The sequence below is a fragment of the Neoarius graeffei genome, chromosome 11 (assembly GCF_027579695.1).
Source record: "Neoarius graeffei isolate fNeoGra1 chromosome 11, fNeoGra1.pri, whole genome shotgun sequence".
Taxonomy (NCBI): domain Eukaryota; kingdom Metazoa; phylum Chordata; class Actinopteri; order Siluriformes; family Ariidae; genus Neoarius; species Neoarius graeffei.
Window position 1 is genome coordinate 52,016,036 of NC_083579.1, and position 16,607 is coordinate 52,032,642.

General features: G+C 42.3%; 1 protein-coding gene across 2 annotated transcripts in view; it reads left to right on the plus strand.

Moving 5' to 3' along the window:
- mta1 (metastasis associated 1) overlaps positions 1-16,607 on the plus strand; it is an 81,082-nt gene that overhangs the window by 52,075 nt on the left and 12,400 nt on the right. For both annotated transcript variants that reach the window (XM_060934159.1, XM_060934160.1), the window contains exons 4-6: positions 11,705-11,831; positions 14,395-14,458; positions 14,809-14,926. In XM_060934159.1, coding sequence (XP_060790142.1) covers positions 11,705-11,831; positions 14,395-14,458; positions 14,809-14,926 — 309 coding nt within the window. The remainder of the gene's footprint in view (positions 1-11,704; positions 11,832-14,394; positions 14,459-14,808; positions 14,927-16,607) is intronic.

The following is a 16,607-nucleotide window of genomic DNA, read 5'->3' on the forward strand; positions in this document are numbered from 1 at the left end:
GTGAGAGTATTCGGAGTGGTAGTTTACGAACGTATAATACCCTAGGCTTGAACACGCACTCCATAACCAAAGAGGATAGAAGCAGCAACTACAACAACATATCGCTTATCCAACAGAAGACATGCATTGCGGAGCAATAGTCAAACATAAGCTCATAAGTTAGTCAATTTCCAGATTAAACTCAGTTTAACAGAGCATGCTGCATGCTCTTTAGTTTTGTAGCGCAGATTACCTGGCTAACTGCAGGAAGCGGTTAGCTACACAGCTAATGTAGCCATTGCTAGGCTAACGCACCGATTTTAAAACACGGCAAAACGACCAGTTATACACTTACTTGTTCGGTGTTTGTGGCTGATGCGGCAGGGATGCTTGGTACGGACCCAGGCTTCAGTGACAGTTGATGTGCAAAACCTGCCCTGTACTGTCCCAAGTTGTGGAAACATTCCTCAGGAAAATGCTTCCGACAAACATACACCGTCTTAGGTAGACTCGACGGCGTATTATTGAAGTAAATAAAATTAAGCCACTGCGTCTTCAGGGGCTCTCCCGTCGGCAGTAAAAACAGACTCTTTTCTGTGTTGTCACATCCATGTACAGCGCAGTTTCCATGTTTCGCTCGCTTAGGTGATGCCATGTTGTTGTGTCCTCCCTCTACGGTCTCCTCACTACAATTGGGCGGGGCAATCCATACAGTGGGTGGGAATCCAGAGGGGGGGGGGCGTGGGGATCATCTCCCTTGCTGACGTAGTAAAGGGAAGAGCTTATCAACGCGCTATTCTCAAATGTTGGGCATAGTTTGGTTTACACATTATGAAATTTCTAGCCACTGTGGTGACTTAAGAAGGTCAGAGGAACTCATTTTAACGTTAAAAAACCTCAGAAAGTGAAAATTTCATGCCATGGGACCTTTAAAGCAACCCTGATGAACAAGGGCTTTTGCCATTGAAAAGATTAGGACATAGTAAAAATTATGTTGAAGACTGCTGCTTTGATTTCATTGTTCTGTGCGCATAGGATCCTTTATAGCCAAAGCGTAACTTTTTGAATATAGTTTCAGAACTATATTGTGTCATGGTGAAGCAAGAAAAAATAGCGGAGAGTTCATTAATTGTTCCATTTAAAAAAACAAACAAACCCTAATTAAACTGGAAGTCTGTGATTCGAGTTGCTACATGAGAGGTGTGTGTAATTCAAGCATTAATATTTTCATATGAAAATGACTTGAAGCTAGACAGCCTTTCGATTTCATAAAAATGGTGAAAATTTAGTTCCCTCTGAAATTTCTCAGATAAATTTTGAGATATTTTTGAAATGTCTCAAACAAAAAAACAAAACAAAACCAAAAAAACCCAAGGCCATTCTGTGGCTGGGAAGTTGTTTAATTTGAGGGGATTCCCAAGCAAATAATGTCTGTAAAATTGCTCGCTTCGCGTAGTCAAGCAGACAGAGGAAGTCCGTGTGCGCTTGCGCAGGTTTACCTTCATCATCTTTTTTTGGGTTTTACCGCAGCTGGCATCCAGTGTTGCATTCTACTGCCATCTACAGGTTTACCTTGACCGTGCACTGACGGTTACATCATTCTGTCGCTAAACGAACAGCTGATCACACCGAGGTGCTCGCTGACCGCCGATACTTATTAGTTCGGTCCTGTGCTTCCTTTCCTTCGCAACATTAACGTCTTTTCTTCTCGCTTTCCGTTACTGTAGTCGGTCTTTCACGTTTCATTCGCACACTCACGTCCTCCATATTTCTCTCCTGTTTCAAATTTGTATCTCACAATACCTTGCGTGAGCAGGGAAAACCCACCACGTGATGCATGACGTAGTATCTTGAATTGTGTCATGGTGACGCAGGAAAAGATAGTGGACAATTTAGGGCCACATGGCCCTAAACGATTCATTAATTGTTCCAGTTTAATTAGTTTTTTTTTTTAAATAGAAGTCTGTGATTTTGAATTCAGTAGCTTTTGGTCCACTAAACAAAAATAATTGGGTGTCAGGGAGAATTATTTTTATGACCTAAAGTTGACAAATCTGAACGGTAGTCTACCTTTAAACGAGAAAAGCAACTCCAACCACATTGCAGGGAAATATAGTTGGTGTTAACACTAGAGTGTTTTCATTATTTAACATGGTTTTTAATCTTTCATAAATAAAAACCATGTTCAGAAAATTAAACAATGGAGTGTGTATCTGTTACTTGGTTGATAAAATAGTTACATCTTTGAGCTACTTGAAGCAAAGGAGGTGTGTGTGTGTGTGTGTGTGTGTGTGTTAGTTAAATCCCTTACTTTTATAGCCTTCTATTTTAGACCTGGTTTCTCAAACTGTTTGCAGCCAGAGTTCCCTTTAACTGCAAAATAAATTCCACGATCCCCCTCAGCACAAATATATTTTATATACAATAATCTCCTGAAATATAAAAAGTCTACCGAAATATAAATCTCATTATTCAAGTGTGCACACTGATATCCTGGCAGTAATTTGAGCCAGAGAGGGGTGTTTTTTTTTTTTTTTTTTTTTAAATTCCTCAACTTTCCACTGACAAAACGCGTGAGGTCCAAGTCGACATTAATGTATAGCTACTTGCTTTGAGTTTTTGAGATTTGGATTAAAACTGTTCAATTCAGGAGACCAATCAAACGGGCTAATACAGTGCTGAGCGTAAATGAGTGCACCCCCTTTGAAAAGTAACATTTTAAACAATATCTCAGTGAACACAAACAATTTCCAAAATGTTGACAAGACAAAGTTTAATATAACATCTGTTTAACTTATAACTTGAAAGTAAGGTTAATAATATAACTTAGATTACACACTTTTCAGTTTTACTCAGATTAGGGTGGTGCAAAAATGAGTACACCCCACAACAAAAACTACTACATCTAGTACTTTGTATGGCCTCCATGATTTTTAATGACAGCACCAAGTCTTCTAGGCATGGAATGAACAAGTTGGCAACATTTTACAACATCAATCTTTTTTCATTCTTCAACAATGACCTCTTTTAGTGACTGGATGCTGGATGGAGAGTGATGCTCAACTTGTCTCTTCAGAATTCCCCAAAGAAAATAATTTCTTTCCACCACAAAGGTGAAGGCTACGAGAAGATCAGCAAAGCTTTACTTATCAGTCAGAATACTGTCGCAAAAATGGTACAAAAATTTAAGAAAGATGGAACTGCAACCATCTCACAGAGACGTCCAGGTCGTCCACGGAAGTTAACACCTCGACAGGAGCGCCTTCTGATGAGAAGGGTTGAAGAAAATCAGCATGCAAGGTCACTGCAGTTATCTAAAGAAGTAGAAAGTCAAACTGGGGTGACTATTTCCCATGACACAATATGACGTATACTGCAGAGGAATGGCATGCATGAATGCCATCCACGAAAGAAGCCTCTCCTAAAGCCCAGGCACAAAAAAGCCCGCCTAGAGTTTGCCAGGGCCCATGCTGACAAAGATGAAGACTACTGGGACTCTATACTCTGGAGTGATGAGACCAAGATAAATGTTTTTGGAACTGATGGCTTCAAAACTGTATGGCGTCGCAAAGGTGAGGAATACAAAGAAAAATGCATGGTGCCTACAGTGAAACATGGTGGTGGCAGTGTCCTTATGTGGGGCTGCATGAGTGCTGCTGGTGTCAGGGAGCTGCATTTCATTGATGGCATCATGAATTCACAGATGTATTGCTCTATACTGAAAGAGAAGATGCTACCATCACTCCATGCCCTTGGTCATCGTGCACTTTTCCAACATGACTAAACACACATCTAAGGCCAATGTTGGATTTCTGAAGAAGAACAGGGTGAAAGTGATTCAGTGGCCAAGTATGTCTCCTGATCTGAATCCAATCGAACACCTATGGGGAATTCTGAAGAGACAAGTTGAGCATCACTCTCCATCCAGTCACTAAAAGAGGTCATTGTTGAAGAATGGAAAAAGATTGATGTTGTAAAATGTTGCCAACTTGTTCATTCCATGCCTAGAAGACTTGGTGCTGTCATTAAAAATCATGGAGGCCATACAAAGTACTAGATGTAGTAATTTTTGTTGTGGAGTGTACTCATTTTTGCACCACCCTAATTTGAGTAAAACTGAAAAATGTGCAATCTAAGTTATATTATTAAAGATTTTTTTTGGGCTTTTTGCACCTTCATTGGATAGGACAGTGCAGAGACAGGAAACGAGAGACGGGGAGGGATCGGGAAACGACCCCGGGCCGGAACCGAACCCGGGTCCCTGGATCCACGGCGCGGCGCCCCATCCACCCGAGCCACGACGCCCCCCTAAGTTATATGATTAACCTTACTTTTTCCTGTTATAAGTTAAACAGATGTTATATTAAACTTTGCCTTGTCAACATTTTGGAAATTGTTTGTGTTCACTGAGATATTGTTTAAAATGTTACTTTTCAAAGGGGGTGTACTCAGTTACGCTCAGCACTGTAACTATAGGAATTCAATAATAAATACAACAGCTTTGTTAATGTTGGGTTGTGATTTTTATATTTTAATCACAGACCCAATGGCTATGCATCATCAACCCTATATTGAAATACACTGTTCAGAACTATATTTAAATAATATTGGCTGGCGTTGCGTGGTATATCCGATTATATTTAATTCAGTTAGCATGATCTTGAACGAGTTGAAGAGGAGTTAAATATGATAGCTGAATGGAATAAATCCAGGGTTCTAACTAGGCCTTTAAAGCGTATTAGGCCGATACACAGTGTTTCCTTACCGCTACGCCCATAATATTGCCGACACGCCTGCAAAAGTTGCCGCTACACTAATAATAAGACTTGTCAACCTTGAAAATTTGGGGGGGGGGCGTCGTGGCTCAGGTGGATAAGGCGCCACACCATAAATCCGGGGATCCGGGTTGGATTCCGACCCAAGGTCATTTCCCGATCCCTCCCCGTCTCTCTCTCCTGCTCATTTCCTGTCTCTACACTGTCCTATCCAATAAAGGTGAAAAAAAGCCCAAAAAATATCTTTAAAAAAAAAATCTTGAAAATGTGGTCTTTTGTTTAATTTTCTCTTATTATCCCCACGCGGTGGCGGCGGCACACTGCCATGCGAACATTCTACATTCGGACATACTCCACTCCCGTCCATCTCAGCGCCCAGTGCGTAGCTGCCCGAGTAGTTCTGTGTGGAGATTGTCACTGATTGTGCTAGTCCAGTTTACCGCCTTCCTTATGCGGTGTTCGCGGTAAAATGCCATCTGTGTTAAGAGGCACTTACGCGCCATCCACATAATACGTGCTGATCGCAGAGTTAGATCTGGATAATCACGCATTGTAATTGAATAGTTGAAGCTGGAAATAAAGTTGAGACTTGGTGAACATCAGTTGGTTGTTTTTATTCTTATTCCATAAATATGTCACTCGTATAGTTGAATATTCATTATAATAAGTCTTCAGTCAAAAAAACAATCACAGCAACTTTTGGCAAAAAAAAAATCTCATTACTAAACAAGAGTGACTTTCAGGGAGGCCTGCAAGTGCCAAGAAATGCACTAGAATGCGTCTCTGAGCATGTAGAACCCGTGAGCTTTTGGGGGGGGAGCTAAGGCGGCCCCTGAACCCTCGGCCGTTATGATTGGTGCCATGACGCTAATATTTTGGTCACAGTTAGAGCCCTGTATATCTGATATACTACGAAAAAAGTGAGTTGTTATTTATTATTAATTCACATTCCTTTTGGATGGTTCTCTTTCTCTTTCAAAAATTCTCTCAAAACCTTCCAAATTTAATGAAGCAAACCTGGTGGCCATGTATGTTTAGAAATTGTCAGAGTTGTTCGCTAGCATGGAAGTTTTACATCTCCGACGTGTGACATGTCTTGACAACCATGCAACATCGCAACCCATATTCGACGCTCATTCTTCATTGGGTAGAGAGACATAATACACGTAGGATAAGTGACATGACGATAATATCGCATGCTATCAAACCAAATGAATGAAACCCGCTAGAAGGGAATAGAATACATGTTCTTATTCCATGGAAAAAGTGTCTTGTATGTATAATAAAGTGTATCGTTTACACTGCACAGGTTTTTAACGCACTTTTCATCATACTAATGCTTGACAAATAAAACACTTCATGTACCAATCCACCTGAAACTGTGTAGATCATTTCAGACGTTCGAAATTAGTAAATACCTTTTAGGTATAAGGTGTGCCGTTGAAGGTGCACGTTAGTTAGTATGCAGAGTTGAAGCTCCCGCTAGCTTCCCGTTCCTCATGCCTACTTTGCTGCTGACCAATCACAGAGCACTGCATGTCTCTTTAGTGCCTTTCAGAGAAACGTGGGTTCGACAAGCCTGAACTACAGCACTTGAATGAGTGTGTGTCGGGGGAAGTTGTGCAGTGTTAGAAGGCCTATATACTGTAGCTCAGTGGTTCTCAACCGGGGGGGCACGCCCCCCTGGTGGGGCGCGGAGGTACTCCAGGGGGGTCGCGAGTAGGCTTCATGTATGGAGGAAAAAAAAAATCTGGGGCTAACAGGCTATAGTAGCTGAGCAGATGCAACACATTTACGCATGTCAAAATGCAGGACATTGGACTATTACATACAAATCAATACTATTATAAAATCTATCATCAATCTATCATAAAATCTTGTGTGTAGGTTATTTTAAGCCCGTGACGCGAACATGACGCAACGTCACGTGAGTGAGTCTGCATACCGTGGCCACCGTGTGAGTGCTTGCCACACACACACTAGTCTGGTTTCTTGCCGAGTTAACTCGTGCCGACTCTCGCTAGTCTACTATCATCAATCCATCGATACAGCGCAAAACCCAAACAGTCTTTTTAAAGACTACTACCCCACACTGTATTTTTGCTTTCCCCATTTCAGCTCTACCCAAATAATTTGTTGTTTTTGTTGTTTTCTTACTGCGAGTCTACTATGGATAATGCTACTACTGCTGCTACTGCTACTACTACTACTACTAATAATAATAATGATGATGATGATGATGATGATAATAATAATAATAATAATAATAATAATAATAATAATAATAATAATAATCTAGCCCAGGGCTGGCTATCTATCTATCTATCTATCTATCTATCTATCTATCTATCTATCTATCTATCTATCTATCTATCTATCTATCGGTCGATATAAGGTGCTGTAGGTCAGGTGGCGTCACTGCGGGTGAGTGTGTTTGGGGGCGGGGCGAGAAGAGGGGCCCTCAACTGCAATGAACCAGCTTTGGTGGGGCCCAGGTTGCAAAAGGTTGAGAACCCCTGCTGTAGCTGATCTGGTTCATAGTACACTAGTGTATGGCTGTTTGGCAAGTGTAATGGAAAGTTGAGTTTGTTCCTCTACGCTGTGTCTCTCATGAGCCTCCACTCCTTCCTGAGTGAGGGTGTAGGCGCTTCTTCCTCTCCCCTCCTCTTCCTCCTCTTGCTGCTTGGTAAAGCAACTCATTCATCAATAATTGATAATTGCTTGGGACAGGTGAGATGGAGAGGCAATTTGTGGAGAGTATAGGCTGGGTGCAGTGCCAGTAGATTGGTTGCGGTCTTCTGTTCTGTGCTCTCTTGCTCTCTTACACAGTCTCGATCTCTCTTTGCTGTCTGTCTCTCTTTGCTGTCTCACTCTTACACAATCTCGATCTCTATTTGCTGTCTCCGTCTCCTCTCGCTCACTACATCTCTCTCTCTCTCTCTCTCTCTCTCTCTCTCAGGACTGAGGCTGTAGTGAGTTACTCTCATCATGCTGGCTCTCTAGAGGATGCAGAGAGCTGTTCATAGCCATGTGGCTCTCATGGATTTCCTTTCTCTCTCTTTCCCTCCTACTTCTATATGCTGCACGTCAATACTCCAGTCACAATTGTAATAAATACAAACCAGCAACCAGTCTGTTTGTGTTGAGTGTATGCATTTGTGCATGTTGTGCAAACGAAGATGAAACCTGGAGCTATAAGGTACAGACAGCATGGTGAGTGTGTGCTCAGAATACTAGAATGGCTGAGGAAGAGGAGGGAATACATATTGATTTCAGGTGCACCTTTTTTTTTTCCCTTTGAAAATCCCTTGATTGCTTTTGTTCTTCTCTCCTCTCTCATTTATTCCGTCTGTCTGTCTGTTTGTCTGTCTGTCTCTCTCTCTCGCGCTCTCTCTCTCTCTAATGAAACTCCAGATGAATTGGAGCACACTCGCTGGCTTCTCTCTCCTCCTCATTCTCACTCTACCTCCCCTCATTTTTCACTCAGCACCTTCAATGCACACACCACATATATATGTAGGATATTATTATTATTAAGGGCGGCACGGTGGTGTAGTGGTTAGCGCTGTCGCCTCACAGCAAGAAGGTCCGGGTTCGAGCCCCGTGGCCGGCGAGGGCCTTTCTGTGCGGAGTTTGCATGTTCTCCCCGTGTCCGCGTGGGTTTCCTCCGGGTGCTCCGGTTTCCCCCACAGTCCAAAGACATGCAGGTTAGGTTAACTGGTGACTCTAAGGTGGGGTTTGCATTAGACCGTATCAGCGGATCATCAGATTAACGTTTTTAAAACGATTAGTGTGCACACAGCAACACCAATACACGATTCGCGTGCACACAGCAACGCCAATACACGGATACGCTCGGCTCCGCAGGCATCCTGCGCTCCAAATCACTCCGCCCTGAACAGCGAGTGCCCTCTGGAGGGTGCGCACTCCGGCCTTGCGCAGCTCACACAGCGCGCGAGTGAAGTGCACAAGCAGTGATTCGGGACTGAGCCGCTGTGTGTGTGATCCCAGCGCATATCACTTACCACTTGCAAGTGGAAGGATGGCAAGCCTAAAGACAATCATAACTACACAATGGGCAGTATTTGCATCAGTGTTTGCAGTATTTTCATACTTTTATACTCTTTTTAATGAAAGGTGATACAAGGCGGAAGTCCGCGCCGTTTTTCAGCAGTCGCGTCACATGACCAACGCCAGCGAATCAGGAAGGTGGATGTCACAGTGACGTTGTCCAATGAGACGCCAGCTAGAGCTCAGCACAGCGTATCCGCGTATTCTCAATGTTTACACAGCACCGGACCAGACACGATCTAGATTGAATACGTGGACCCTGGCGGATTCCCGTTTCCCGGCGTTTCCAGGTGTTTTAATGTAAACGGACAGTGCATCCGCGAAGAAAACGAGACAGATACGGTCTAATGTAAACTTGGCCTAAATTGACCGTAGGTGTGAATGGTTGTCTGTGTCTGTGTCAGCCCTGTGATAACCTGACGACTTGTCCAGGGTGTACCCCGCCTTTCGCCCGTAGTCAGCTGGGATAGGCTCCAGCTTGCCTGCGACCCTGTAGAACAGGATAAAGCGGCTAGAGATAATGAGATGAGATTATTATTATTATTATTTATTTATTTTTTTTAAAGAGAGAATTTCCTCTCCACTCCTCTAAATATGGATTACTGTGGCGCAGAGATTAAGTACTCTGATGCGAATTATTTGAGAGAGTGGGAAGCTATTGACACTCTGATTTCATTTCTTTTGCTTTTCTTGCCCTACCATTTTTACGCTCATATTAACCTTGTGTGGTGTTTTGTTACTCAGCCAGTGTTCGTGGGTCTGGTGGACCCGCTGCATTTTGGTGTTTTAAATTCAATACAAACAATTTTACATTAAATACTTAACAGATGTTTACTTCACCCCAATTACAAGCAATATACGAGCAGCATATATGGTTTTAAAAAAAAAAAAAAGAGAGAAAGAAAACAGGTCCCGCAGACCCGAACACCATACAAGGGTTAAAGCTTGTTTATATGTCAAACTGATTTGATTTGAGGTACTTTCTCTTTGCAACCATGGAGGTAGGAAACCTAGATGTTGCATTAGGCTGAACCAGACCAGTGAGTCAGACTGTCTACTAAAGTTTTGGTGAAAAAATTCAGTGTCAGCACTTTGTAGCAGGCTGTTCCTTTAAGTTGTCTGCCATAGGAAAGTTTTCAGGACTGAGGGCTTTGCAACATCTCAGTAATGTGACTAAGCCGAATGTATTAACTTCAGGAGAGAGAAAAAGCGAGGCTGATGAGGGAACACATGCTTGTAGTTGCTGTAATGTAAGTGGCAACTCTAACAAACTTTGGACCTGACTTTAAATAGTACTATAAACTAATAATAAAAAAAAATTCTTTATTGTAATCTCTGGCAAATTACAAACGAATAAGAGGAATAAATCACTTTGGGACACCCTGTTATAGGAAAATAATCAACTTTGGGATGGTAATGGCCCTGCACGTAACGTCCGGCTACGTCACGCAGCCCCATTGTTAGTTTCCTGTAACAGCATGCCATGTGTTTTATTTCTTTCTTCGCAACGCTTTAACGTGTATACTTGCGAATATTATATGTGTATGTGTAGTGCTGCCAAAAAATATGAAATGTATGTTTTGAGATGGGATTTGTGATTCAGTACCGTTTTATTACATCAGTTTCAGGCATCGTTCGTGTTCACTTAAAGGAACAGTCCACCGTACTTCCATAATGAAATATGCTCTTATCTGAATTGAGACGAGCTGCTCCGTACCTGTCCGAGCTTTGCGCGACCTCCCAGTCAGTCAGACGCGCTGTCACTCCTGTTAGCAATGTAGCTAGGCTCAGCATGACCAACGGTATTTTTTGGGGCTGTAGTTAGATGCGACCAAACTCTTCCATGTTTTTCCTGTTTACATAGGTTTATATGACCAGTGATATGAAACAAGTTCAGTTACACAAATTGAAACGTGGCGATTTTCTATGCTATGGAAAGTCCGCACTATAATGACAGGCGTACTAACACCTTCTGCGCGCTTTGGCAGCGCACTGATACGGAGCTCAGATATCAATGCGCTGCCGAAGCGCGCAGAAGGTGTTAGTACGCCTGTCATTATAGTGCGGACTTTCCATAGCATAGAAAATCGCTACGTTTCAATTTGTGTAACTGAACTTGTTTCATATCACTGGTCATATAAACCTATGTAAACAGGAAAAACGCGGAAGAGTTTGGTCGCATCTAACTACAGCCCCAAAAAATACCGTTGGCCATGCTGAGCCTAGCTACATTGCTAACAGGAGTGACAGCGCGTCTGACTGCGTCTGACTGACTGGGAGGTCGCGCAAAGCTCGGACAGGTACGGAGCAGCTCGTCTCAATTCAGGTAAGAGCATATTTCATTATGGAAGTACGGTGGACTGTTCCTTTAAGCGAACATAATACTGCTTGATGAATTTCTGAAGAATGGGTCGTTTGCTCATGGCTGCATTAGTTTCTAAACATTTCAAATGATCAGAAGTACAGATATAATTTAATTTGTATCACTTGTGATGTGCAGAAATGGATGATGCCTGAAGCAAAGTAAATTTTGTCAGTCAGGCGAATATGGAGAGTTCTAGGTGATGAGATCAGTGTAGACGGGCATTTCTCCACTGATTCTCACTGGTTAATGTGGGATTCCTGCTCCGCCCAGTGTGGCTGGGAGATATCGAAGTATGGAGCAACAGCAATATCTGTGACTGCGATCTCCAGGCTGCTCCGTTTAGATATGGTAATCCCTGCATGGGGTTTAAAAAAAAAAAAAGGGAAGATGTGACTCCTGGCACAGCGTAGAAAACATTGAGCCTGCTATGATTCACAAACCTGTAATCACAATTCAGCCATTAATGCACATGTGCTGGTGGCTGAATGATTGTATTTTGACCTTTGACCCACAGGAGAGCTGGAGGAAGAGATGGAGAACCCTGAGATGGTGGACTTGCCAGAGAAACAGAAACACCAGCTGAGACACAGAGAGCTCTTCCTCTCCAGACAGTTGGAGTCTCTGCCTGCGACACACATCAGGTGAAACCGTCTGTGCGTGTGTGTGCGTACGCATCATCATGGACGATTTTCCATAAATATAGGGTGAAATAATTTGACCATTTGTCACGTCTGTGGGCTTGAATTAAGTGCAAGTGAGTGAAATACTCCAAGGATGGCTGTTTCGCCAACCATCATGCGTCTGAAACACATCATTATTTTGTGACCTGTCAAAAGCTGTACTAGGAATCCTCGAGTGTAAACAGTGTTTGAGTGCGGAGGACAGTACTAGCACTGATGAAATCAGATCTCTGTAGAGAACTTAAACTCTTAGAATGATCCTGGCATTAAACTGTCGCAACAGTGAAATGCATAAAGATTTTCTGGGGGACATATAAATATTTTAAGTTGTTTTGGTCGGCCGATACACTGAGACAGGGTTTGTCCTCTGAGCAGATAATGTATTGACTGCTTGAATATGAGGACAATTTCACCAAACACTGTTTTTTTTTTTTTTTTTGGGCTTTTTTTCACCTTTATTATTGGATAGGACAGTGTAGAGACAGGAAATGAGCAGGAGAGAGAGACGGGGAGGGATCGGGAAATGACCTCGGGCCGGAATCGAACCCAGGTCCCTGGATTTATGGTATGGCACCTTATCCACCTGAGCCACGACGCCCCCTTCACCAAACACTGTTAAAGGTGTTCTTACTTAAAAATCATGGCGTGCTAGGCATGTAATGATTTACCCAATTCGCTTCAGTTTCGTTCATGATTCGATTTTCCCATGGTGTTGTTGGGGGAAAAAAAAAATTAAATGAAAATTTTATTACCGAAAAATGCAAGGTTTTATTTTTCTATTTATCGGCTTAACAAAATATTCCTTTTGATAAATTTTAAATAAAAAAAAAAACTTTTCATTTTCTTAATAACCAACTGTAATTATTTACAAATGTTTGCAAAGGTTGGAGTAAAATATAATGGCTTATTAACTAAAATGTTCCTTTTTATTAAAAATGAAAATGTTAACAACAAATAGACCTTTCCTTAATAAACTTTTATGAACATCCTACCGGCCAGAGGGGAACCGTCGGGGCCTTCAGAGAAGCCCAAACATATCAGCATTTCAAATGTTATAGTTAATTTCTTTCATTCTTTCATAATTTCATTATAATTATTCTCTTCTAATTCTAATTTGGCCTCATTTTCTATCAAATTTGCTTCAGAAATGAAAGGGTTACTGTCCTGAAAACAAACATTTAAAATGGAGTTATCCAGTGAGATTTTTTTTTTTTTTTCATTTCGTCTCACTCATTGGTTAGGACTTCATTGCCGAGACAGAAGGCCATGGCAGTGTATGTTTATGTAGGAAGTGACCGATTTATTAACCAATCAGATTTTGATTTATAGTGGGAGGGACCAAAAATGAGTTGCCCTCAGCCTTCTTGAAGGCCAACGCGAGCGTAACCACGAGCTGGTGCCATCGGTGCGGCAGTGAAGTTGCCTTCCAGCCGGTGTAGCGTTCATCAGTAGTGTTAGCGAATGCTAATAAAGCGGTCAAGCCAGTGTGATCAAGAGCATGTAGCACAGGCTAACGACCGAAAAACTAAAATTTCTGTCTCCAGACTCTTCTTCCACGCACGCTCGCCATAGTATTTTTCACTCATACTTAAGTATTCATTTCCCTGTGTAATTTACTTGGTCACTTTTAAACTCAACCTGGCAGCCTGCCGCTAATCCCTTGCAAAATCCTTTGCTCTGTTGCTTTTTCGGTGTGTCCAGCTACGTTTTGGCTGAGCTGAAGTCCCAGCTCTAATAGTAACGGTTTGCCGCTGCTACCGGCATTTGCTTCTTTTTTTTCTTCAGCTTTCAGCAGTCTGTAAAAAGAGAGGTCCAATTTCTTGTTAAAGCTGTTTGTACGATGAGCCGCAGAACAGCTCTTTACCATTTTAGAGCTCTCTTCTGTGCGTTTTTGTGGAGCTGTATTAGTACTGTGTTACTGCCGCCTACAGTAGAAGTCGTATATTCCTACTATTTTTACGTTATTGCACCTTCTGCTATCTAAACAATGCAACTACAGCTGGAAAAAGACACTATTTCGATTTGAAGCATCATAAATTTGTATCGTGATTTATCATCGCACAATATATCGTTACGTGCCTACAGAGTGCAGCTTTTTAAAGTGTCGAAGCGCCATGCTTCACCTAATTTAGAGTATGTAGAGCGGTAGCTCGCTTACTGTATCGGGTATCGGTGCTTACTCAGAACTCTGATATTGCTTACAGAATGGCCTGTAGAAGAATGCTGTAATGATATTATTGTACCAAAAAAAGGATCACTCCGTCCCTAATTTGCAGTAATGAAGAACTTTGATACGTTCTTGGTACTGATATCCCCTGCAGCTTGTTCATCTGTTTCTGGCATACACACAAGTCGCATGCCAAACCTGTTTCGAGTATATCCTCAAGGTCCCTGTTCTCTCTTGTCCATTTTGCTATAATTTGACTGTCAGAACAAAATTTGTATTTCTCCTTTACCTGTAGCTTGACTTCGGGGTCGTGTACTTCAGGCCGTTTTAACATGTGTGTTGTGTAACTGTGTTCAGAGGAAAGTGCTGTGTGACTCTTCTCAATGAGACGGAAACCCTCAAGTCCTACCTAGACCGAGAGGTGAGTACCGTACAGCGTTTTTAGCTGTGTAGCACTGCTAGAACATGCTCCTGCCTCACTGGCACTGGGGCACTCGGGGTGTGTTTACCTATACTTGATAGAGATGCACATGTTTATTGTGTGTGTGTGTGTGTGTGAGAGAGAGATCTAATTTTGAGCTCCGTTCTGAATGAATAATTCAGTGTGTTGACCCAGAATGTTCTCTTCGCATTTAGTAATGAGGAGACTGGAGACTCCGCTCACTGTCAGGCCAAACACCACACAGCCCTCTATCACGCTTTCATGAGGTTTTCTTTGTTTGCACCTCGGTCTCTGACTTCGACTTTATCTATGTTGTCTTTCGGCTGCAGGACGCATTTTTCTACTCTCTGGTGTATGACCCTCAGCAGAAAACGCTCCTGGCTGATAAAGGAGAAATCAGAGTGGGGAACAAGTACCAGGCAGAAATCACCGACCTCCTCAACGAGGGTACGTCTGATTTTTCAGCACAGTCCTGAGAAACTTCTGATCGTCAGACCCGCTGTAGAGTCTGAACACTCAAGTGCTTAAAACATGCAACCAAAGATATGTAACTGTGTCTTGCACTTCCTCTACACGATGCAGATCTCTTATCTCTTTGTAACACCTTCTGATGGCAGGGTGACTGCATGTCCCTACATACTCTTTGTGTCTCTGAAACTCACTTTCGTGATATAAAAGTCGTAAGTGTCGTATTGCGGTAAATTTTTATATTTATCTGGTCTTAGAATTTAAGACTAATCAGCTGTATTGTTGTGTCTTTTTTTTTTTTTTTTTTTTTTAAGTACAGATGTTGATTTGATAAAATAATTTCAAGTAAATTTTGCTCAAGAAAAGCAGATCCCCCCCCCTTCTTCTCCTGGCTCAAACAAGACATGGTGCTGTTCTATTCTGATGGGTTCAGGATGACCACGAATTGTGATTGGTTGGCACATGTTTAATTTTAATAACATCTACTGTATAATTAAAATTTTTTTTTTTAAATTCATGTCACTTTTTTCTTTTTACCTTTTGGCTTAATTGCACCACAGATTAGGTATTTTGCATTAATTTTTTTCATTCATCTTCTTCACTTTATCCTGGTTGCGATTATGGGAAATCTGGAGCCTGTCACGAGAACAGTGGGCGAGCTGGTGCTCCCTGCACACACACTCGTTGATGCATAGAGCCAATTTCAAGTTGCCAATACACACCCACTGGGATGTTGTTGGGAGATGGGGAGGAAACCAGAGAACAGAAGGAAAAACCCATGTAGACATGGGTAGAACATGCAGAACTTTGCACAGTAACACTATCCTAGTAGGAACCCTGGAGCTGTGAGGCAATCGCACCACCATGCTATATTTTAATAAATTAACAAAAACGATGAGTAGAACGAGAACTTGTAAGAATTTTCTGCAGCCCCGGCTCCCGTTTTGAACGAGACTACCATGGAAGATGTAATGTAAAGGGTGGCACGGTGGTGTAGTGGTTAGCACTGTCGCCTCACAACAAGAAAGTTCTGGGTTTGATCCATAGCCCAGTGACCAACAGGGACCTTTCTGTGTGGAGTTTGCATGTTCTCCCTGTGTCTGCATGGGTTTCCCCCTCAGTCTAAAGACATGCAGTTAGGTTAACATGGGGCAACCCTGGCCTGAAGGTTGGGCTGAAGTGCCCTTGAGCAAGGCACCTAACCCCCGTCTGCTCCCCGGGTGCTGTAGCATAGCTGCCCTCTGCTCTATTGCTCACTTGTGTGTGCATGTGTGTTCACTGCTTCAGATGGGTTCAATGCAGAGGACGATTTTCACTGTGTGCTTAAAGGAGATACGCAGAACCTTTTATTTTTAAATAAATTTCTGAGTGGATAGTATCTCCATCCTTAACTCTTGTATGCTGCATAAATGGGAATAAAAAAATATATATGTTTGGGAGTTAAAATCGACCGCAAAGTTGGCATTCGAGCTGCCCCGCTGAGCCAGCCAGCCCTGAGTGCGTGACGTCACAGCAGGAACCGGTTTTAAAGCCGAGGCCTCTTGCAGCTATAGACCAAAGTCATATAAATAAAAATTTATGGTGAAAGTAAGAAACAGCGTTACCGACTTGCTCAACTAAGACTGATTTGACTTCATTGATTGTGGGTTGGCTCACTTAA